Source organism: Anarrhichthys ocellatus, unplaced genomic scaffold (genome assembly GCF_004355925.1).
Source record: "Anarrhichthys ocellatus isolate YVR2014 unplaced genomic scaffold, GSC_Weel_1.0 scaffold5, whole genome shotgun sequence".
NCBI classification, from domain to species: domain Eukaryota; kingdom Metazoa; phylum Chordata; class Actinopteri; order Perciformes; family Anarhichadidae; genus Anarrhichthys; species Anarrhichthys ocellatus.
The window spans coordinates 679,941-702,917 of NW_022280035.1; the positions used below are offsets into that span (position 1 = coordinate 679,941).

Consider the following 22,977-nt stretch of genomic DNA (forward strand, 5'->3'; position numbering starts at 1 on the left):
GTGTGTGTGTGTGTGTGTGTGTGTGTGTGTGGGGGGGGGGGGGTTCATTGACGTTTATGTTTTTGTCACGTAACTTGCGTACTCCAGCACTTCCAAACCACGATCTTTTCCGAAACCTGACTAACTATTTTGAAAAGACCGTCTCCATGTAACGAGCGGTCATTGACTCGTGTTGCTGGGCGAAAAATGAGGCGTAACTTTTCGTAAGATTTACGAACCGTTGTCCAAGGATACGTTGTTCATATAGTTATAAACAGAAACATATTTCAATTTGAAACATGTTTACATAAGACGAGACAATCCTTTATAAGTCCCTCATTGGGGACATTTAATGCCACTTATATACCATCGACAGATAGTTAATTTTATTCAAATTGCATTTGGACAAAACCTACATTTCAAGTAACTGAATGAAGCCATAATAAACAATAAAGCATAATTAACCCATATATTTAACGTTCTTATTTAAAGCTGACTTTCAGTAAGTGCTTTCAAACTGAACACAATCATATCAGAGTTTCTTTTGGCCCAAAGCTAACGTTATGGACACAATATGCTCGTTTTATCGGCGCAAATGTTCCACATCTGTACATTTGCACTTTTTAATGACACAGCATCATTTTGTAATTTATAGCAAATCATTTCATGGACCCCCCCCCCCCTCACAGAGAGCCACTTTGACAATCACTGGAATAGAGAGAAGGGGTGAGATCTGTTTGGAACAGAATTACTGAAATCACTGTGACACACACACACACACCATAAAAAGTCTCCCTGATAATGAGCAAGTGCACACACACATTGACATGGACACACACCACACACACACACTGAAGAGGAGTAATTGGTGGGTCGCTAAGAAGAGTCTCTACTTCACTGTAGAAACATCTGGCGTCATTAGAAGTCACCATCAGGGGAGTTATCAATGGAGAGCTAATAGTGTTTGAAGACCTGACATCGATGGTGCGCTCTGATGTATTTGCCTCAGCAAATGGGAGAAGGAAGTAGTTTCCAAATTACCTAATTACGTTGACTATTAGTGTAGCGATTGTTTTTAAAGACATTTACTATTGCAGCTGTGGATGGAAGCCGGTTCAATCACACTAATAAGTGAGATTGTTTTGGTGTTTTGACACCAACACAAAGATCATTTTTGCCTCGGCTGAAAATAACCAACGATTGCTGCTTCGCACATGTTGTGGAAGTCCCCGAAATCGAACGTGGGCAGGTTAAAACAGATTTTGCTGTGATTAAATGATAAAAAATGATGCTGAAATAACTATGATGCTGATTTGTAAAAAGTCTGAATTTGTGGTTTTTCAGGTCGACAAGCAAAGAGATTTTAAAATGCTTGTTTTCTGAATGGAGTTTGGATCTCTTGCTGCAAGGCTGCCGACAGCTGCTCCATCAACACTCAAAATAACAACATCTAGACATAAATACAGCAGCGACTATACTAAACCATAGACAGTCTATGGTTTATATACATCGTGTTAATATATTTCAACTCATGCAAACACATCTGTTCACGTCTTTGTATTCACTTTGTATTTAATTGCGCCCTTCGAAAAGTTTGTTTAATAACACTGTCATGTCTGTATGATGCATATGAAGCAGCGGCCCAGCAGCAGCCTGGAGGAGAAGCTCCTGCTGGGACTTTATGTGCATTAATGTGTGTATTTGCCTGCATGTGTGCATAAAGACTGGCTTTGATTCTTCTCCCTGTTTCATCCCAAACTGCCCGCTTTGCACCAGCTGCTGTCCTCTATGTTACCTGACAGCACAGCCTCTGGAAACCGTGTGTGTGTGTGTGTGTGTGTGTGTGAGTGTGAGTGTGTGTGTGTGGAGGAGGGATAATTGGCATGTCCATCTGATTGAAAGGACTGGACAAAGTGGCAGTGCAGGAGAAGACATGATAACACGGCAATTAAGCCGAGAAGGACAGACCCCAAAATCTGCACAGCATGCCGCAGAGTCCCACAGAGACAGGTGGGACTGCAGGGAGCGGATACAGAGGGGCGAGTGCCCCCCCCCCCCCAGGTTTAAGCTAATTTGTCTCGCTGTTAAGACTGAGAACAGGGAAGCTCCTGAAGGTTCTGTACCAAACACGTCTGACTGAATTGTGCACACAGACGTCTCCCACTGAGGACGTCTGCTGCTGAGAGAAACAGGGTTTTGTCCAGGTGGCAACCTCCAGTTATGAAAAGTAAAGCGCCTTAAAGCTGCATTCTCTCTAATGTGCACCAGGGGGCGCCTCCTCTGGTTGTATAGAAGTCTATGAGAAAATGACTCTACTTCTCTCTTGATTTATTACCTCAGTAAACATTGTAAACATGAGTTTATGGTCTCAGTCTCTAGTTTCAAGTCTTCTTCAATACAGCATGATGTTCATTTAGTACATTATGGTCCATTTAGAGTCACACAGACCATAAAGCAGGGGATGCTTTAGGGGTGGTGCTACACGGTGATTGACAGGTCTCTACCAGAGACGTTGTCCGGTCTGGTAGTTGTCCGTGTTTTTGTTTTACAACTTTAACTCTTTCACACTGTTCTCACTTCATGAAAGTAAATTGTAACATTCTCATTCAGCGAATGGTTGAGCTTAGCTCCGCCCTCTCGTGTCACTTCTGGTTGCAGAAAAAAACTAAATGGCGAGCTCGACAGCAGTCTACATAACAAACATGAAGAAATATGCACAAGGCGTTCCCAAGATATCACAGGAATCTTTGGACATGAGGTCACAATCGGTTCATCCTTGAGTCCAAGTGGATGCTTGTGACAAATATCCCAAATATTATATACAGTCTGTGGTTTTTGTTGCATCTTTTCCATATTTTAAAGTTTCAGGTTTGGAGGAAGTAGAGCAGTAGATTAGTGCTGCAGTTCCCCGCTCAGCTGTCTCCATGTTGCCTATTCCCCCCCCCTCCCTCTGTGTATGGCCCCCTGCCACAACCTTCGCATCTCTCTCTCTCTCTCTCTCTCTCTCTCTCTCTCTCTCTCTCTCTCTCTCTCTCTCTCTCCTTCCCCTCCGGGACAGATTAGAGGCAGCCTCCTGGATCTCATCACACAGGAGCACAACAAACTTTTTAAAACTTCAAAGCTCCGATGTTACATTTCAGTCGGCTGAGAGAAGAAGCACCTCCACCTCCGACGCCGCCGAGCTGCTGTTTCTCATCATTTATGCAGCTTACGGATCTACAAACTCACTTCCTGTCTATCTCAGCTTCAAATTCATCGGCACATTTCCCTTCTCTCTCCCGCCCTCTTTTCTCTCTCTCTCTGTTTACCTCTCAGCGTCTGTGGAGCATTAACTTTTATCTTTTCTTTTTCCTCCACCAGTTACCTTCCCCCCCTCCCTGTCCATTCTATAAGCCCTTTCTTTTTCATTCCTCTTTATTTTCTTTCATCCCCTCGTCCCGGCCGCCTTTGTGTGGATGCAGGGATGGTGTCGAGCAGATTATCAGCCAACTCACAACGGTCATTTATTCATTTCATTGTTTGCGAACCCCTCGGTGCTCAATAACCTTTTGTGTTTGTGTACATTTTGTGCCAATCGACTGGCTTGTTTTTTTGTCTCCACGCTACGCTGGTCAGACGTTCCGTCTCTGAGCAGCGACACACATGTGCAAACAAAGCAGAGTGCTTGTGTGATTTTCATGGAGATTCAATAAAGTATTGAGCCCTGGACCCCCCCTCTACGGTCTCGGTCTCACTAGGCCACAGTGTGAGTGCACCGCATCGATTCACAGACCGCATGTGACAATCAAAACGAGCCGGAGTCCATTCAGACTCTCCACTCGGCTCCGCTGCGGTGCAGTCGATCCTTCCTGCACATGGCGGCGGCCTCGTGTAAAGAGTGTAAGGAGCCGGCGTGCTCGGCGTGGTGGATCCCTGCCGGACGGCCCTGCAGGCTCTCACCGAAGGTATTTGTGAACTCAAGGATCCAGAATGCCACGTTGTGCGTGTGCGTGAAATGCTTCTGTAATCCCAGTTTAGACAAAAAAAAAAGAAGAGATAATGGCAAAAACCTGTTTGTCTGATTGCTTGAATCACTTTAGAGGTCATTAGCAGTCCATCTGGCTCATGGCTGTTTGGTTCCAAATGATCAGCTCAAACTGCACTTGAAAAACAAAAAGATTATGTTTTGATATTGAAACGCGTGCAGACTGGGTTTTTTTGTGCTTAATGACTTCCTGCTGGTTATTCAGTGGTGTGCCTTCATCGAGGACAGGAGTTAACATGGAAATGGAGTATTTTAATACTTTTTGTACCCAAACATCTGTTAATTCCCCCTCAGGAAACAACATTTTGCCACCTTGGGGGATGAAACAGCTGTAAACAAACACTAAATATTTAAAAAGCCAATCTTGTCAAAGCCGAGACGTTTGTGAGTGCGCTTTGTGTTCACTTCGTATCCCCCGCGTCGTTTTTAGATTCTTTTTGAGTAGAGCTGCAAAGGAGGACGTCGATCGTGACGGATGAACTGAGAAGACAGTTTAGATCTCAGCATGAGTGGAGATTTGAAAGCTGAGGAATAATGTGTTATTCTTATGCGACGGCTGAAATGACTGTAATCCGACATGTTCAGGAGAACATAATGCCGACGTTCTCTTCTACTTCCTCTGCACTGAAACATCGGAAATCATGCGAATCTGCAAGTCAACGTGTAAACCTTTGGACTTTGATGCTGACTCTGATGTTCGATCTCTTGCGTTTGACCTTTCGCGATATTAAATAATTTAAAGAATCATCTTAACCTTTTACAATGCTTGCTTGTGGATATCATGTGAGTTTAACATGTGCTCTGCCTGCTTGACCTTTTTAATCTAATTTCCCCCGATTTTTGTGCAAATGGACAGGGATGGCGTGCGCCCTTGAAGAGCTCTGCCAGTTTAAAGCATCTTATTTTTTTTACAATGGATTCATTTTGCAAATGCAGCAAACAGGAGCTGTATGTGGACGGTGTCAGGGTCAAGATTTGCAACATATGAGTGAAGTAGTTTGTACATGAATTTCAATTTTTCTTCTGAAAATGCAGAGTGGGTTTCAGTTGCAGAGATGTGGAGAGAAATATCACTTATTGCTGCTTTGAAATTGAAAAGGGGCTTAAAGGGACAATTCACCACAAAAGTCTGTCGGTGAAATACTAAGTTAGGTTTAATTAAAGATGGTGGTTTGGTTTGAAATAACAACGGAAGTGCCGTTACTGAAGTACGCAATTTTGTGGCATATCCACAAATTACAGCGCATTCCTTTTCGTAGGTACGCACGGCGTATGAACACAGCCTGATCACACCTCACATTCTATCACTCAACCTCCTCCTCGCTTCTGCTCTTGACATTCATTTGCTCTGAGTTATCGATCGTCAGCGAGATCTAATCTGTCCTCCCGTGTCGTCATACCAAGGCCTGGCTGTGAAGGGGAGAGAAAACAATCACATGATCTCATCCGCTCATCGTTTCTTCTCGTTGAATTCCTGAAGCAATTGATATTAACGTTCTTAATCTTCCATCCATTCGCTGCTCTGCGACGTGTCGTCTTCACACCATCTTCCTGTCTTTCTTCATCCTACGTCCTCCTTAAGAGGGCACGACCATGTCAGACCTCTGTATCCCGTCTCCTCCTCCGTGACATTCTGCCTTCCTCCTCCTCTTGCTCGAGACATGCTCTGAGGTGCTCTGAGCCGGAGTGGATATGACGGCCAGTGTCCTCGGGTGGAGGAGCGAGGTGGACTGAGTTTGTGTGTTTTATCTAAAGTGATCTGTAATTGTATGTTCTCTGACACAGTGATGGGTAATCAATAGTTCTGTCTGTCTCGGTTGGGGGGGGGGGGGGAGTTAAGAGAGGAAAAGTCATGTTGTCCTCAACGCCGGAACCTCCAGTTCTTTTATGCCTCCAGGCCGGCGACAACCGGAAGGCTGGAGGGTTGTCCGTCCATCAAATCCATTCTGATGAATGCAATATCTTAGGATCGCCGAGAGGGAATTTCTTCAAATTTAGCCCAACCGAACGCTGAATAAGAACTTTGTAGGCGACCATGTTACAACACACTTTGAAAGGGTTAAATTTGTAAGATGAAAACATAGAGACCTCCCAGACGTGGTAGAGACCTGTCAATCACCGTGTAGCCCCGCCCTAAAGCATCCCCTGCTTTATGGTCTGTGGGACTCTAAATGGACCATAATGTACTACATGAACATCATGCTGTATTGAAGAAGACTTGAAACTAGAGATTGAGACCATAAACTCATGTTTACAATGTTTACTGAGGTAATAAATCAAGAGAGAAGTAGAGTCATTTTCTCATAGACTTCTATACAACCAGAGGAGTCGCCCCCTGGTGGACACTAGAGAGAATGCAACTTTATGACACTTTTTACGCTAATTATGACAATTTTACACAAACGTCAAATAGGATAAATAGACAAAGTGATGACATTTTGGACAGACAACATGACACAATCGTGACACGGAAACTCAAGTTTTTCTGGCCTAAAAAGAGGAAGCCAAGGCGCTCGGCTTTGTTCTTCTTTGTGCTCTCAGGGTGCAGTCTAGATGGACTTCTACAGCGACCAGCATCGTGAGCCATAATTGCCCTGCAGTTTAAATCCAGAATTCAGCCTCCATCCACATGGCTGCATATACAGACTCTCTGTAGCTTTATTCCGATCCGCTGGCCTAAACTGAAGCAGACAGGGATTACACAGATGTGTGGGTATGCGGATTCTCATGCTGGCATCATGAGTCACATTCACGTATGCATTGGCGCGTCCTGGCATTCGCCGACGCACACACACACACAATCATACCCACAGATTTAGCCGGTGTTTCCCTCGTTAGTGTCCCGATGAGAGTTGGTGTGATGTCCATTGTTTACTCCCGTTTCTGTGTCTGCGTGTTCCCGTGACACTGATGGTTTGTGAGAGGTAGACCTCAGCCCCAGTGTCTCATGTCAGAGTGGGTAATAGACTGCAATGCATCATGGGAAAAGCCCCCTGGGTTCCTGGGTTTTATATTTATTTTTAGCCGCAACTAGAATTCTTCTACCCCCCTCTGCTCTTTCAAAATGGAGTAATTTCATGGCTCATTCCTGGGGTTAAGACCAGGTCTGGTGGAGTGGAAGATTTGTAAACAGCCTCTTGCTTCACCTCCCAACATCCAAACATACCATATATAGGACCAACAAATCTGGATCACTGGTGGATGTGGACATAGTGGGAGTTTTGCAGAGTCTGTTGGATGCTACAGTGGGTACGGAAAGTATTCAGACCCCTTTAAATTCTTCACTCTTTGTTTCATTGCAGCCATTTGCTAAAATCAAAAAAGTTCATTTTATTTCTCATTAATGTACACTCGGCACCCCATCTTGACAGAAAAAAACAGAAATGTAGAAATTTTTGCAAATTTATTAAAAAAGAAAAACTGAAATATCACATGGTCATAAGTATTCTTTGCTGTGACACTCATATTTAACTCACATGCTGTCCATTTCTTCTGATCCTCCTTGAGATGGTTCTACTCCTTCATTGGAGTCCAGCTGTGTTTAATTAAACTGATTGGACTTGATTAGGAAAGGCACACACCTGTCTATATAAGACCTTACAGCTCACAGTGCATGTCAGAGCAAATGAGAATCATGAGGTCGAAGGAACTGCCCAAGGAGCTCAGGACTTAAGTTTTAATGTGTAATACAGGCATGAAATCACTGCATGATGAAGTTTCAACCCCCCTTGCAGATTACAGAGGAATGAGGAAAACTAGGATATTTTTTTCCTCTCCTCTTTCGCATAAAGCTGCAAATAGAAATCTTATCTTTGATTTGAATAAGAAGCGCTCGGTAGGGAGGGAGTTGATGTCAATATCATGCTGCTGAAATAAACCACAGCACCCTCTCCGTGATCCCTGAAATAAAGTGGATTAGTCAGAACACTTTCCTCAACCTCCTGCTGAGAGGATAGAAAAGCGAAGTCCCACCATGGGACCTTACTTCAGAACAATCATCTACGCGAGTCAACAGCAAAAAACTCATTTTATCCTGTTTGAAAGTCACATTTTGTCGTAAAACTGTGAAAATACATAAATAGAAAGACTTCACACCAAAAGTTGCTAAAGTGACGTCTCTCTCTGAAGCTGCACATCAGGTAATATATAAAGTTACATTTCTGCGTGGAACATAGCTAAGTTAGCTCGCTAGCTAGCAAGCCAAGCTAACAGCCGTGTTGGTGACGTTTATCATGTGAGACGAGATGTAGTTCACTGGTACCACGACAAATCTACGACAAACTGAGACTTTCTTGACTTGCAAAATCATCCTTTAAATGGACAAATATATAAGTTATTCATGGAACAATTCAAATGGGATCAAAATGAATATTTAATCTACATTTTATATTTTAAATGAGGTCCCATGGTATTCCACCGGAAGGGGAGGGACCCCACCTCTCACATGCGCCCTGAAGTCGATGCCAAGGTTATGCAAAAAATTATAAACTCAAACTTCTGGAAAAAAGCCCACTCAGCAAAAAACCATTCCACACGGACTAATCTAGATGGTCGCTTTTAGAGTCAAATCAGTAATGTCCAGTGATGCCATGTTAATCTACTGTGGGATTTGGCTCGGAACGACCTTCCAGGGTTCTGTACCTAACAGCTTAATTACCTTCTCAAGAGGGAATGCCTCCGAGATTTAGTGGCCGCTCTGTGCGGCAGATATGCTGCTCAGTCAGGAGGAGGTGATATGAAGTTACACTTCACTGGGCTGAGTCGTATTGACCCACCTACCCTCTGCGCACACACACACACACACACACACACTGACACACACACATAAACACCTGTCCGACACTCTGCCCTTGGTTTTGACACCTCTAACCACCAACAGCTCTCTCTTTCTCCCTCCACCTTTTCCCTCCGACGCCACAGATTCCTGAGGTTTTTCAAAGTCGCACTACATCACGTCTTCTTATTTATTCTTATTTACTGACTCGGGAAACGCGTATCACGCCATGCCTCCCCTCCATCATCCTTTGTCTCCTCTGCCCTTCCGCGACCGGAGGTGATAAAAAGTCACCGGCAAGGGCAGCGAGAAAATAATACGACAGCAGTTAGTGACAAATAGGACCGAGGAGACGTGGTGGTTGTCCCGGCCGATCAAAAAGCATGTTGAGACGGAGAAAGGTGACTGATAACGGGATGGCAATCAAAGATCCATTTAGAGACACTACCTCCTCTCCTTCAGCCTCGTTTAGAATACGTTGCATTTTCCCAAAGCTCTGCGATCGTAAAAGCATCCGGCAGATGAAATGTCATTTTAAAAGAGACGTAAATTGGAAAGTATGAACGTTTCAATCAGTAGAGAGGAAGTGAATGATAATTGTTCATTAGAGGAGATGATAATAAAGTCGTGACAGAAAGTCTTTGGTGCTTCGACCCCCCCTGTGGAGTCTGGACGCTGTTTGGCTGATGAATTGATGAAGACTGGGCGGTGACGGGGTGATGGAGAGGAGCTCGCAGCAGCAGCATGATTAATTAATTTAAAGAGACAGTAGCAAGATGATAAGCTAACAGTGAAGGCGTGTCGCTGTGTGTGATTGGACGGATGCGACCAGCTGATGAAACGATCGACATCCCCAAACAAAGTTAGCAAGGAAATAATGACGCATGCCTGAGGAGTGAATGGCAATGAGAAACTAGAATTATCCCCCCGGCATCCAGCTTTGCATCGCACGTCCAAAATGTTGTCAATTCTTCATTTTATCATATTAGATATTTGTGTGAAATTGTCATGATTAGCATATGAGTTCATAAGTTATGGCCTAAAACCACAGACTGTACAGTATATAAGACGTCACAGTGACATCACACATTGGTTTGTAGACTGCCATTATGAAGCCAATGAACAAAAGTTACCATATTTCGAATGCGGAGGAGTGACGTAGAGACGCCGTAAAGTATACGCATCCCCTGCTTTATGGTCTGTTTGACTCTAAATGGACCATAATGTACTAAATGAACATCATGCTGTACTGAAGAAGACTTGAAACTAGAGATTGAGACCATAAACTCATGTTTACAATGTTTACTGAGGTAACAAATCAAGAGAGAAATAGACTCAAATGCCAAATGACTGAAAAAAAATCCAGTCTTCTTATACAAAGCCAGAATTGTCACGTATATCTTCCTCAAGGTCGCGGCTATAGCGAAGTTCAACCTGCGTGCAAAACTTTATGTTATCAATCAATCAATTTATTTGTCCAACTCCAGTGAAACGCCCCCCCTGTCAGCTCCTTCAACTGGTGCATTATTCATCATGAGCACCAGCCTCCTTATTACCTCCCGCCGGAGTCTCTGCTCCACCAGACAGAAAAAAGACTCACCTGCTTGAGCGGCGCTCTGCAGCCGAGTCTCAGTGAAACAAAGGACACCACGGCTCATTCTGATGTTGACAAACAAACAGTTTACTTTTGCTTTAATGATTATTAATGCCACCAAATGATACATTGAAGCGGTCGGTTTATGCATCTTTATCCTTGTTGCATTAAGTGTTTGTAATATGCACAAAGAGTTTTTACTGGAGCTGAAGTTACAGCTTAAAAACAACTCAATTTCCCGTGATAGTTTAATTTTAACAAAAAAATATGAATCTCTAGTTCCTGAGATATCACATTCACAACGTGAGGTCACAATGACCTTGATTTTTAACATTTGACCACTGAATTCTTCTCAGTTCATCCTCAAATTTGAAGAAATTTTCTTTCTCGAGCAACCTATTAACCTCTGAACCCTAAAGCAGTTTCGGGGCGTTTTTCGCTCTTGTCACATCTGTCTCTCTGTGGCTTTTGATTTTCACTTCAGTATAAAAGTGCTGCTCCTCTATGGAAACAGTGATATCATGGATAGAAGTAGAAAGAACTCAAACATGTCTTTTGACTTTCTTTGATAATTTCTTTTACAAAAATTGTAAAACAATGGAATCTGTACATCCAACATTGTTACAAGTGTCCAAGAGAGTAATCGATGTTGGAAAAAATCTCTACGTGCTATAAATATTTATCTATTTATATTTTTACAGCCTCGACTTACTCCTCTCCTCTCTGTGATCATCAGCCTGAAGTTCAGTTAAAGTTTGTGACAAAAGTTGATCTCTTGTGAGTCAATCATGTCTTCATAGTTGAACTGAGGAGCTCAGAATTTAATGTTTTTCACAAGATCTGGTTACTTCAAACGGTTCATTTGGAACGATATTTTCAATGAGACTTGTAGAGTAAAATGTTTTCGATGAAATATCACAATTTTTTAGCTTAGTTTCTGTTTCTGTTGCTGACGGAACCGTTTGTCACACATGATGTGTTTAAGGACCCCCGGAAGGATGAAAATCTGGCGATTATGAGAGTTTGGACAACTTCTGGCTGTGATAAACGGTTTAGTTTTGCCGATTGTTATTGTAGAAAACATAATTTACCATCCCACCGGGATTAGGGTTCAGAGGGAGAAGTAACGTTCTGGGCATGAGCAGAAGATATTCCCTCCAGGCGTTCCTGAGATTTCACGAGAATGAACCGGACGGACGGACAACCTGAAAAAATAATGCTTCCGTTCACACCTGTCAAACCTCAGGCCTGAACTTGCACAACAACAGTCTCCCTGACTGAACTCACGCTTGAGCTTCATTTCACCACGTTTTGTATCAGGAGGTCCAGTCGACCGACTCCATTGAAGCTCGAGGAAGAGACGCTCCGTCTTAGTTTTTATGACCGCCGAAGGTCGAAAAAAGGTCGAGGCTATTGAGATGTCGGTGAAACCCGGAAAGTCATGATGCTGCACGTCCTCACCTACGAAGCGATGTCCATAAAGTGCAGGGCGGTCTCTGTCTGATAATTGGAAAGCACCCGCCTTCAACAGCTTGTGAAATGAAGTTGTTTCGTCTATTAACGCGTCTCCCTGCCTCCTCTCTTGAGCTTCTTTCACTTCGCCACATTTTAATCAGCGTACTGTCAGTGCGCATTGATCCAGTGCTAATTTACAGTGCCGCTCTCCCTCTCTCTCTCCCTCTCCCTCTCTTTTTCTTGTCTCTTTTCGGGGAGATTGGCAGGTCTTTAGGGTCACAAGGCGCTTAGCTTCCCACGTTCCTTCCTCCCGTCTCCTCCTTCCCCCTTAGTCTGACTAGCAGTAATTACATCAGGGCTGGGCTCGGTTTGTCCCGACGACCACAAAGACCTGACAAGCAGACAGAAACAAAGAGAGAGAGAGAGAGAGAGGGAGAGAGAAGAAGGGCAACATAAAAAGATACTGCTGCATGAGAAGATAGAGAAGTAGCAGCATATAGAAATGTGGAAAAAAGCGTGTACGAGGGGAGAGAAGGTTACACATCAGTGATTCCTGTCGGGCCTTTTCTTGTTTTTTCATCTCCAACCTCTTTTTTTTTTATTCCTCCATCATGTCTAGTGTGAACTCTGCATTCATCGCTGACTTTGGGTTGAGAAAAAGTGCACCCCCCCCCCTCCCCCCCTCCCACTCCCCTCCACTTATCTCAGCTGCAACCAGGAGCTTCCCACAAGCCACAGCTGTAACACAGCAGCTCTCAGCGGTCTGATCATTCTGAAGTGGGAACACAGATTGGCTAATCATAGCGTAGCATCGTCCAGCTCTGACCAGAGTCTGATGACCATGCGGCTCTGCTCCACAGACTCTCATTCTATGGTTTCAGATGTTCTTCATGTTCAGGCTGGTTTAGTGGATTTGGAGCTCGTCCTGTTTAAACGTTGTGTAACAGTGATACTCGTTAACCAGAGAGGCTGGAAGGAGATATACGTTTCTGAAACGCCACGTTTTTACCTCATAACCTGTGGAGCTAACAGCAGAGCATGTTAGCACATCATTAACTAGCGTTAGCACTTATATGCTACTGTACACATGCTGCTTTATCTTTTTAATGATCGTAACAGTGAATAAAGAGGAACAGGGTTGTTCTTTAGTTTCACTGTCGTCTGTCTGGATCTCCAGGTGATGTGTTGGTTCACTGTTACTCTGTGATCTGTAGCTTTAGCTTCTTTGTCTTTTTAACCTGTTTTCACTGATGAATCAGTTTGACATCCTTCAAACACATATTGTAGACCCTTCTGTCTGCTTCTCTCTGAATTCCCCTTTTTCCAAATTTGATACTATTTCCTCATGGAGTGCAGTTAGTGACAGTGTGGGCTCTGTGGTAACGTGGCTCTGACAGTGTGGCGGAGTAGCAGAAGGGGGGCGGGGCTTAGCGAAGGGTCAATTGTCCAGGATGGCTTGTTGTTGGTGAAAGGAATGGCAGGTTTCACTTGTATTGTTTGTTTTTACATCCAATTTTTGACGGTATGTCTCGTTAGTTATATCTTCACGCCTATTTACCAGGTGTGGGATGATAAAAATAAAAATATCACCTAAAGAAAGCAACATAACAAAGACACACTGGAAAGACCTTATACTGTATAACGTATAACTTATATAACACATTCAAATAAATCCAATCTCTCTTTTTTGTTTTAAATCCGGTCCTCAGAGAAGAGGGAGGAAATGAAATTAAGAATTCATTCAAAGAATGCTCTGACACTGTTCTGCTCTTAAGAGACTTTTTCTTCTCATATTTAAAAGTAATGAATGCAACATTTATTATGCCTTGTTCCACTTTTAGCCCCTTTATCAGTAATTCTGTCTCCTTCTCAATGATTGCTTTTACACGCACACACACACGAATCGGGGGATTTGAGAGTGAAATCCAGTTGACACACAACATGGGAGTCTGCTTCACATGCACTGCAAAGCTGCGTTTACATGAGTCAAGAATTCTGTTATAACATGAACAAACAGTGGCGCATTCAAAGTATATCAATGCCTATCATGCAGTATTTGTACTTTATTATCTCCACCAGAACAATCATGCAATCGATATTTGCGTGCATCCATGAGTGAGTGAGTGTGCAGCTTTGTGTCCATCCACAGCTAATCTCTCACTCTGCGGCAGCAAACTGCATAATAGTTTTGGTGTCCAGTTATGGATGCATGGACCTCTCGTGGTTGCGGTATCAGGTGACTCCATAAAGCTGACTCCGTCATGCGTTCTCTTGACCTTTTCCTGCCCTCTTTCCACTGTCTCCTCTCTGTTGGGTCTGGCCGACGTGCCGTCAGATCCTCTTTTATCAGTCACATGACTAATACATTGGTGTCTCGGTATTCTTCCCCTTTCAAAATGAACCCACTGTCACAGACGACCGACCACACTACAGAAGCCTGTTCAACTTGATGCCCGAGATGCCCTGCGGCTCCTGCGGAGCTGTACTCTGACCCTGCATTGACAACTTGTCTGCTCCGCTGTCTCACAGCTAACACCCTACTCCTGAGAGGGAAGGAAGGAAGGGAAGGACAGACAGAGAGAGAGAGGGAAGAATAAACAAATATATAGTCATGATGCAGGATTAAAATAATCATGGATTAATCTAGCAAGAGAGACACAATTCCCCAAAAAACAATCATGCGCTTGCTCTGTGAATATGCTCTCAACATAATTGGAGATCACAGTGGAGTAGCACTGGCTGCTGCCCACCACCATCACCAAAACAGCCATCTGTTTGTAGCTGTATGAGAGTCAGCACACAAAGCAAGTCATCGGGAGTGAAGGCAGTGAATCCTCTTAGAGGATTATCAATTATTTTGTTTGTTTTAGGTGTTCCCTTTCGCTTAGTCCATAGACAATGTGTACGCAAGCCCCTTAATAAGCAAAGACAATACAAAGTGAGTGCTTATCGGTGTTTTTTCTGTCTCCTCTTCTTCCTCTCTCTCTCTCTCTCTCTCTCTCTCTCTCTCTCTCTCTCTCTCTCCTCTCAGCGGCGTCCAGCTTCAGCTTTTGCCGTGCCTCCCTGGAGCACACGGTGTCTGCTGAGGAGCTGAGCTACCAGCTGCCGCGTCGCGCCGGAGGCAGCAACCTGACCTGGCACGACGGCCGCGGCCAGAGGACGACGGCGCACACGCGCACCGTCAAACTGCTGCAGCAGCCCGGCACAGAGGGCATCCAGGTATGAAGACAAACAAAGACGTGCAAAAAGGACCGGAGGCAGCGTGCAGGAGTGTTTTCACTGCATGTGAATAACTTTTGCTCACGAAAAAAACAGTTTACAGACAACGAGGGACAGCTGAGAGGTGGTTCAGGTTGGACAATAACAAACATGGAAGGAGAAGGAAAATTTACTTGGTTTCACTAGTGAATTTAGATTTTTTTTAGAGGGAATAAATTGTAGCCACTGGGCCATCACAGCACTTTAGGAAAAGAAAAGATGCTCTTTGTCATAATAAAACCTAAAGATTTCAAGAGATCCATTCTAATCACATTCTATAGTAGCTTGGGTTCAGTTCAGCCAATTCCACATATAGTGTTTTAAGTGGTGTATTGTTTTGTCATTTCAATGCATAATTTGCAAGAGAAACACACAAACAGAAAAATGATAATTATCTCTTATTGTTCACTTGTATCATTTTGTATTGAACTACATGACAGTAGTATATCGAATACTTTAATAAAGTAGTTTTTTTCAGTAGTTAAATTAAGAAAATATTATTTCCCTCGATGGAAGCTTTGCCATAGTTTAATATCGTCCTGTGTGAATTAACTGGCAGCTCAAAGCTATTTATTTTTAAAGTAGTGTAATGAAGCGTCCCTGACTTGGGAGGGTAAATAGTGCACATACGTACAGAGATAATCTGTAACCATCAAGAGAGACAAGCGAGAGCGTTAGTGTGTCACCGTCAGTGTTGCATCTCCAGCTGCAGGAAGTCTAATGGTTTTATCTTGTACATGATGTTGGCTGGTCTCACCTGAGCCTGTGCTTGATACCCCCGGAGAGAAACTACTAACGGAGGAGTGCTACGAGAACTGTTACCGCACTGCTTGTGATGTAACAGTGCTTGTACAAGGGAGCACGTACAGTAGAAAATGGACTCAGAAATAGCACTGTATGTCCCATGCGTTTAGAAATCTAGTTTATTCCACATATGCATGTTTTTTCCCCCCAAAGCTCAGCAACAGTTTTAACAGAACTGAATGTCTGGTGAGGAATGTCTGCTTGGTGGCTCAATGTCTTAGCCGTAGAAATAGAATAGGAGTACAACGGACATTAAACAGTTATAGTTATAGTACATTTGACCAGTACAAAAGAAAAAGCAGAAGTGAGCAGTTATGGTGACGACACACGTCCGTAAAGCAGAAGGTGTTGTTGCAGCTCTGGAGACGGATGGCTGGCTAGTTAGCTAGTTAGCTTGTCCTTCTCTGGAGCGAAGGGAGTTGAAGCGGAGGGACCATTAGACCCTGCGCTGCCGCTGACCACCAGCCTGCTGTTCGGCTCATTTTCTGTAACCAGTGTAGCATTAACCGAATGAAGTTGTCTCATCTGGCAAGAGCAATGAGCTTTCCTACACAAGTGTGTGTGCATGAAGCATTAAGTTGTTTAATTGTAATCATTTACTCTGGCTCTCTAGCGCCACCATGTCAGTTAACATTTAGTGGAGCCAAGAACCGCACACGGGCAATATCTCACCATATTAGGTAGCATTTAGCCAAACGTTACACAAGAGTACAGGCATTGTCAAAAAAAACTGCTCTTGCAAATGTACAAGTCTCGTCTTGATCTCACCTCTTATCGAATTCCGATTTTGCGACTACATTTGTCTCTGCATCCACTGCTCGTTTGAGTTCTTACTGCAGAACCTCACCTCGGTGAATCTGCGACTTGCCGTAAGTCGGTTTAGTCTGTACAGAAGTTAGCCCGCGATAGCAACGGCACAGATAAAACAAATGGCCACCGGTCTGACCATCCTGCTGCATTGATTTGAACGGAAATGTCTGTTCTACTCTGATTCTGTTTCCATAGTCTCAGCGGCATAATGTGAAAACAGCAGCCTGAGCCACACAAAGGCAAAAGCATTGGACACATTTGGCTCCTACTCCTCACATGAAAGAGAGCCGATAGCCCAGTGGAGGTCATTTATTTGGTCTCCCCCTACTGCCTTTAAAGAAAGTTTGCCCGGCTGCACTGTGAGGCTGTGTGAGATGTACGTATGCACTGCAAGATTGTTCAATAATTCATAAAAGACTGCCCCCTCAGCTATAACAGCTATAAAAGGCTTAATATAAGACGAGTGGGAAGCTGTTTCCATGTGATTACGCAGAGACTGGGTAATTAAGCCTCCTCTATACCATGAGAAGGAAGGCTTATCATTTCCTCATGGAAACAAGGCTTGTCGTGCATTATTCAACAACTGGGAGAGCAGTCCAGCTCTATCTGGTGCATCCACAACAATTTCTAGTTTCAAGAATAAGTGTGTGTGTGTTTGTGTGTGTGTGTGTGTGTGTGTGTGTGTGTGTGTGTGTGTGTGTGTGGTTGTGTAGATTGGCGTCCGTGCGTCCAGTTCTCTCTCAGGAGTGATGATTACATTATTCCCTCATTGTGCACACATCAGCTGTACTGAGGAAGCCAGTTCAGTGAAACACAGCACAGCTTCTGTATATAAAGGTGGGACCTGGGTAATCTTCCTTATCTGTTTAACAAAGCTAATATAACACATTATGCACTCCAATGCAAACATGTGCACACACACACACACACACACACACACACACAAATATGTTGATGCAGACCAGTCAGTGGAGTCAAGAGATAGAAACACCCGAAACGATAGAAATCTTAGATAAATATCGTTTACACTTTCACAAGCATGGCTGACAAGATGTTCCCAAAGTACATACATATAAAATATATATATATATATATATATATATATATATACTGTCATTCTCAATGTACTACTCAGCATTTATCCCTTATTTTACTTGAAACAATAAGGAAAACATACCAGCGAGGTGGGATCATTTCATTTATTCCCTAAACTGTGGTCCGTTTTTCAGTCATTTTCTGGAAATGAAAGTGAGTTTCTTGGAACAAAGCTGATTGCTGCACTTAAGGTGCAGAAAAAAGTTAAAGGGATTCCGAGAATAGCAGCAAACAACTATTTGCTATGTAAAGATAGAGGCGTATGAGGTGTGTGCAAGGTAGACGCTGTTAGTTTTGTCAGCACTTTTGCTGCAGTTTGCACTGTTAGCGCTGTTAGCACCATTAGCTGCAAGACGCTGACTCAGTCACCCACATGTTGAGAGCCATTGACAGGCAATAAAAATGTTCCCAATCTCGTATTCTGCACCATTAATTTGTGAAATAATAATGTCGACCCACACCTGCAGCCACCGCGCCTATGATGGCTTAAATGGTTTGTTAGAATAAAGGTTATAAACTCATTTGTGTTGTTACATGTACATCACTGCAGGTGGACCTGTATGCAGGCCTATCGGCTAATAGGATTTTTCCAAATAATGACTCATTGTGTACTTGGCGCGGCGTCTGTGGCATCCTTGAATCGGCTGTTGTTTGGGAAGCCGGATGGGGGGGTGGGGGTAGTGGGTGGCTCATTTAGCTGTCTGACACACAGCCGGCGGGTGAACCCTTAGATGAGACGGGGGAATAGGTGGAATAACAGAGACACAATTTAGGAAGTGAAAGCAGCCACATGTGCCTTCTCTCCGCCTTATCAGAACCTGGTACAGGCAGCGAGGCCCTTATTCACTACTTTGCCAGAGAGAGGACCGGTCTGTGATTATTTTTCCCTCTTCGTTACGGAACACAGTGGCTGACCTTCTCAATATACCACACAAAGCATCCCGACTTGGACCGCTCCTTATTACATGATTGAGAAAAACAGTCTGGATTTTTTAGGGTGGTCATCTCCAGTCGAGCTCATTATTTTAGCCACCAATCCACCATTAGCTACTCTCTGAACGACGGCATTAAACTAATGTCAAACTTCCCTAAATGTGCACTGCTGCTGTGACGTATTGTGACACTCAATGTCAGCATGTTGTCCTGTACCGCTCTGTTCCATACATGTCAGCACATGAATCAGTCCACTCAAACTCGGTGGAATTGGGTGGATCTAAAGGTCTGAACCCTGGAAAGTCCACTTGCTGTCGTCCAACACTTGAAAGACAACATGTTCCTTTTATCGCATTGCAACTGTTTGCAAATTGACATCACTGCCAGTTAGAATAGTTGGGATACGCGTTTTTTCCGCATTTTCGTGTCATTTATTCGTCACGCCGCGGCTGTGAGAGGGCCTTTAATGTGGCAGACCAGACAACCCTCATATGCATGGTTCTTGTAAGTGTCAACATGTCACTTGCTAGTTGTCATGTTAGTGACGATGCAAGTTTGAAAGACACAGTAGAGAGAACTGCCGGGCAGTGAGGCAGAAACGCTCGGGCCTGTATTGTCCTCGTCCCTCCACTCAGTGATGCGTTGCTCTGTACGAGACACATGTTTGACTCATGCTAAATAGAGAGCTTTGTGAAAAATCCCATCTGGCCCTTTGTCCTCCCCGCTGAGAGGAAGACATTCACAAAACCCCCGAGTCCCGCGGACGACCAAAGGCAGAGCTAACGGAGGCTGACAGTTTACACAAATAGAACCTCAGAAAAACGCTCACACATAAACATGTTCGCAATCACAGCGACGCATTCAAACACACATATGCACAAGGCTAGACTGAGCGGTGGGAGACATGGGTGGGGGTGCTAAATGATGCAACAGAAAGCTGCCAGGGACAGAAAGGGGGAGAGGGTGGGTGGGTGGCGGGGGGGGATTCAGTGTTACTGAGAGGAGAGGAAAATGAAATGAGAGGAGTGAGAGGGAGATATGAAGAATCGTGTGTCAGGATCTGTCAGGGTCTTTGGCAGAAAGGCAGAGCGAGAGACGGATCGGCGCGGTGGATGAGAGACAGAAAGAGAGAGAGAGAGAGCTGTTAGGGTCGGACAGCAGAGCATACGGTGAAAGATGGAGGAGTGTTTAGTAACCTGTGGAGAGACGAAGTGACAGCACAGAGAGGGGAGAGGCAGGTGTGTGAGATACAACATGGATCCACTTTGCTAATTGGTGTCGGATCATTGATCCACGTCAGAAGGACAGAACCAGTGACTTCCCCACGATCCTCTGACTTTCGGCTAATCCCCGATTCGTTCACACTGAAGGTGCTTTCACGCCAAACAAGTGTTTGCTTCGGTTAAAACAAGCTCAGGTCCGTTTTGCTCGGTTAAGTTCGGTTCTTTTTGGGCTGGTGTGAAGGCAGTCAGTCGAACCCTGCTGGGGGAACCAAAGAACAGCCTGTAAAAGGTCTCTGGACTTTGTTTCTGGTGTGAAAGCAAACAAACCAACCACAGGATTTTAAGAAAGCAGATATCTGATTTTAGCAGGATTTAAAAAATGGCAAACTACTAATAAATCACTGTCTTGATTGTGAAATCTGTTCAGCAAGCGATCTTATTGATCTGTATTTATAGTCATGTATATAAATCAACATGTATGAACGTCAGCGCGGGTACTTTTCTCTGATTTATACGTTCAGTTGATTAAGTCCATTAAAAAGTGTGTGATACAACCAGAGGAGTCGCCCCCTGGTGGACACTAGAGAGAATGCAGCTTTAACACATGAGGCATTGGCTTCACTCGGCAGAACCGGAGGTTGCCTCCTGGATGCCACGGTAATACGCCACATGCACGTGTCCGTGCGCTCCCCGACGTTCACATCAAGTCATTTTTTAAATACTAGTAATCTGTTATTTCTTTATTAGCTTTGCGACAATGATGTGAAACAAATTTGATTTGCCCCTCGTGGGTCCTGATGATGACGAGTCACCTGTCGGTCTGTATAACTTCATGTTTTCTCCTCTTGTTTTGTTTGTGAAAAGTGTGAACAGGAAGTAAAATGCAACAACGTATCAATTTTTTTTGTCCCCCTGAGAGGCAAAATGTGTCTCTGTGTGCAGAAGTGAAGGCAGAAGAAAGATGCAAGGAAGGAAACAAGAGGGAGGATGTCAGGCAGGCAGAGGATACAATTTATGAGGAGCAAGTAGAGGGGGGGGTAAGAGACATGATAGAACAAAGTAAGCAGGGAAGGACAAATACGCTGTTGGGAGGATACAAACAATGATCAATGGAGAAGTGCAGAGACCAAAGTCAAGAGCATGTGGATGAGAGGAAGCATGGAGACGGGGAATAACACAGAGACAAATCTCACCTTGTAGAAAATATTGAGACTTAAAAATAGTATATTAGTTTATTATAAGTCATTTGTCGATTTTAAATGATAGTTTAAACTAAAGGCTCAATAACTAAGTCATATGATTGATTCTCATATTTGTACACTTAATATGACTCCAGGCTGTTCTCATACAGCGTTCGTAGCTATACCTACGAAATCTAAAGCGCTGGAATTCATAGATATCCTATTAATATATTCGTATATAATCCACGTATTTATTAAAGTTTAAAGGCCGAAAAAACCCACACAGGGCAACCAAAACCAGGTCTATTACCCAGGAGACTAACTAAGTATTTCACCATCTTTACTTAAACCTAAATAAGTACATCACGATATTTTCCTAAACCTAACTAAGTAGTTTTGTTGCATGAACTTAACTAAGTTGTTTCCTGTGAGGACGAAAGTTTATGTTTAGCAGAGTGCTGCTGGACTTTCGTAGGAAAAATGAGGAGTAACTTTTTGTAAGATATCATACGAACCGTCGTGTGAGGATATGTTGAAAAATACATCTAACTACATCAACCTTAATATTTTATTTTCTTGAGGGTAGCTTAACTGATAATAATGTAGGTCAGGCATGTATAAGCATTATGCTTCTGCCTTTTCATTCATATTACTAGATTGTATGTGGGCTATATTTATTGTATTGTGTGTGAAGGCCGAGTAAAAAAACAACCCACTACTCTACATATCTATTATCATCCTCCTCTTCCTCTCCGTCCTCCTCCTCTCATTAGACTTCCGCTCCATATACAGCCTCCCCTCCCCTCCCTTCCAGCTCCATATCTCTCCCCCACCTCCCTTCCTGTGGGTAATGAATGAAGGAGCTCCTCCCGCTGGACAGAAGTAGGTCTCGGGAGGAGTTGGCGGGGGGGGTGAACGGGGACGACACAGAACTGGCAAGAGGAGATACGGTCTGATGGATGTTCGAAGAGGAGCGGTGGAGGAAGAAGAAAAAAGCGAGGGAGGAAGAAGAGAGAAGGAGCGATGACGATTCCTTTCCGTCTGGCTTCTCGATGATGATGAAGGCCATTACTCACACTAAAGAGTGCCGGTCTGCTCGCTCTCTTTTTGTTGCTCCTTGTTCACCCTCTCTGTCTGACCGTCATCCTTCTCTTTTCTTTTTAGTAGTTTTTAATGACAGTTAAATAAGTGTCAAATGTGAGTTGTGATATACTAAATCACAAACATCTGCATCTGTTCACCAGAATGGTTACGGGCTTTAAATGATGCCTCAGTGGATCTAAAGTCTTTTATTTTATTATTATCTCCGCCAGGTGAGTCAGTCTATGCGTGCGTGAGTGTGCATCTCCGTGTCTGTCCACAACTTATCTCTTATTCTGCTGCAGCAAACTGCATAATGTTTTGGGTGGCCGGTTACGAACCTCTCGTGGTTGCGGTGACGCTCACTTTCTCAAAGCCATCGACTGCCTGCCGACCGTTTGAAGTCACATCCGAACGTAGCTACTGCATACTGATACTCAATCAGTATGTACGGAACACTACCTACTAACAGAATGATTGATTATTCACCAGTGGACTGTTCACACTGAAGCATGCTGAAGGGACGGCCGGGCCCTCTAAAGTCAACTCCGCCAGCGGCTACGTCACTTAAAACTTCGCAGTAGATTTTCGATAAACTGATCACATATTTGGAATCTAAACATTTACTTTCACGCCTGAAAACATATTAAACCATAATAAAGTGACTTGAAGCCTCAATAAACGCCCGTGAAGCTGCAAATGCCATTGTCACTATTTAAGAGAAGTGTTTACAGGCTGTTGGGTCATCTCTTTGGGAGTGGATATTC

General features: G+C 43.8%; 1 protein-coding gene across 2 annotated transcripts in view; it reads left to right on the plus strand.

The window, feature by feature from the left end:
• LOC116382149 (sterile alpha motif domain-containing protein 10-like) overlaps positions 1-22,977 on the plus strand; it is a 50,053-nt gene that overhangs the window by 12,023 nt on the left and 15,053 nt on the right. For both annotated transcript variants that reach the window (XM_031844933.1, XM_031844932.1), the window contains exon 2: positions 14,858-15,045. In XM_031844933.1, the coding sequence (XP_031700793.1) occupies positions 14,858-15,045 (188 nt within the window). The remainder of the gene's footprint in view (positions 1-14,857; positions 15,046-22,977) is intronic.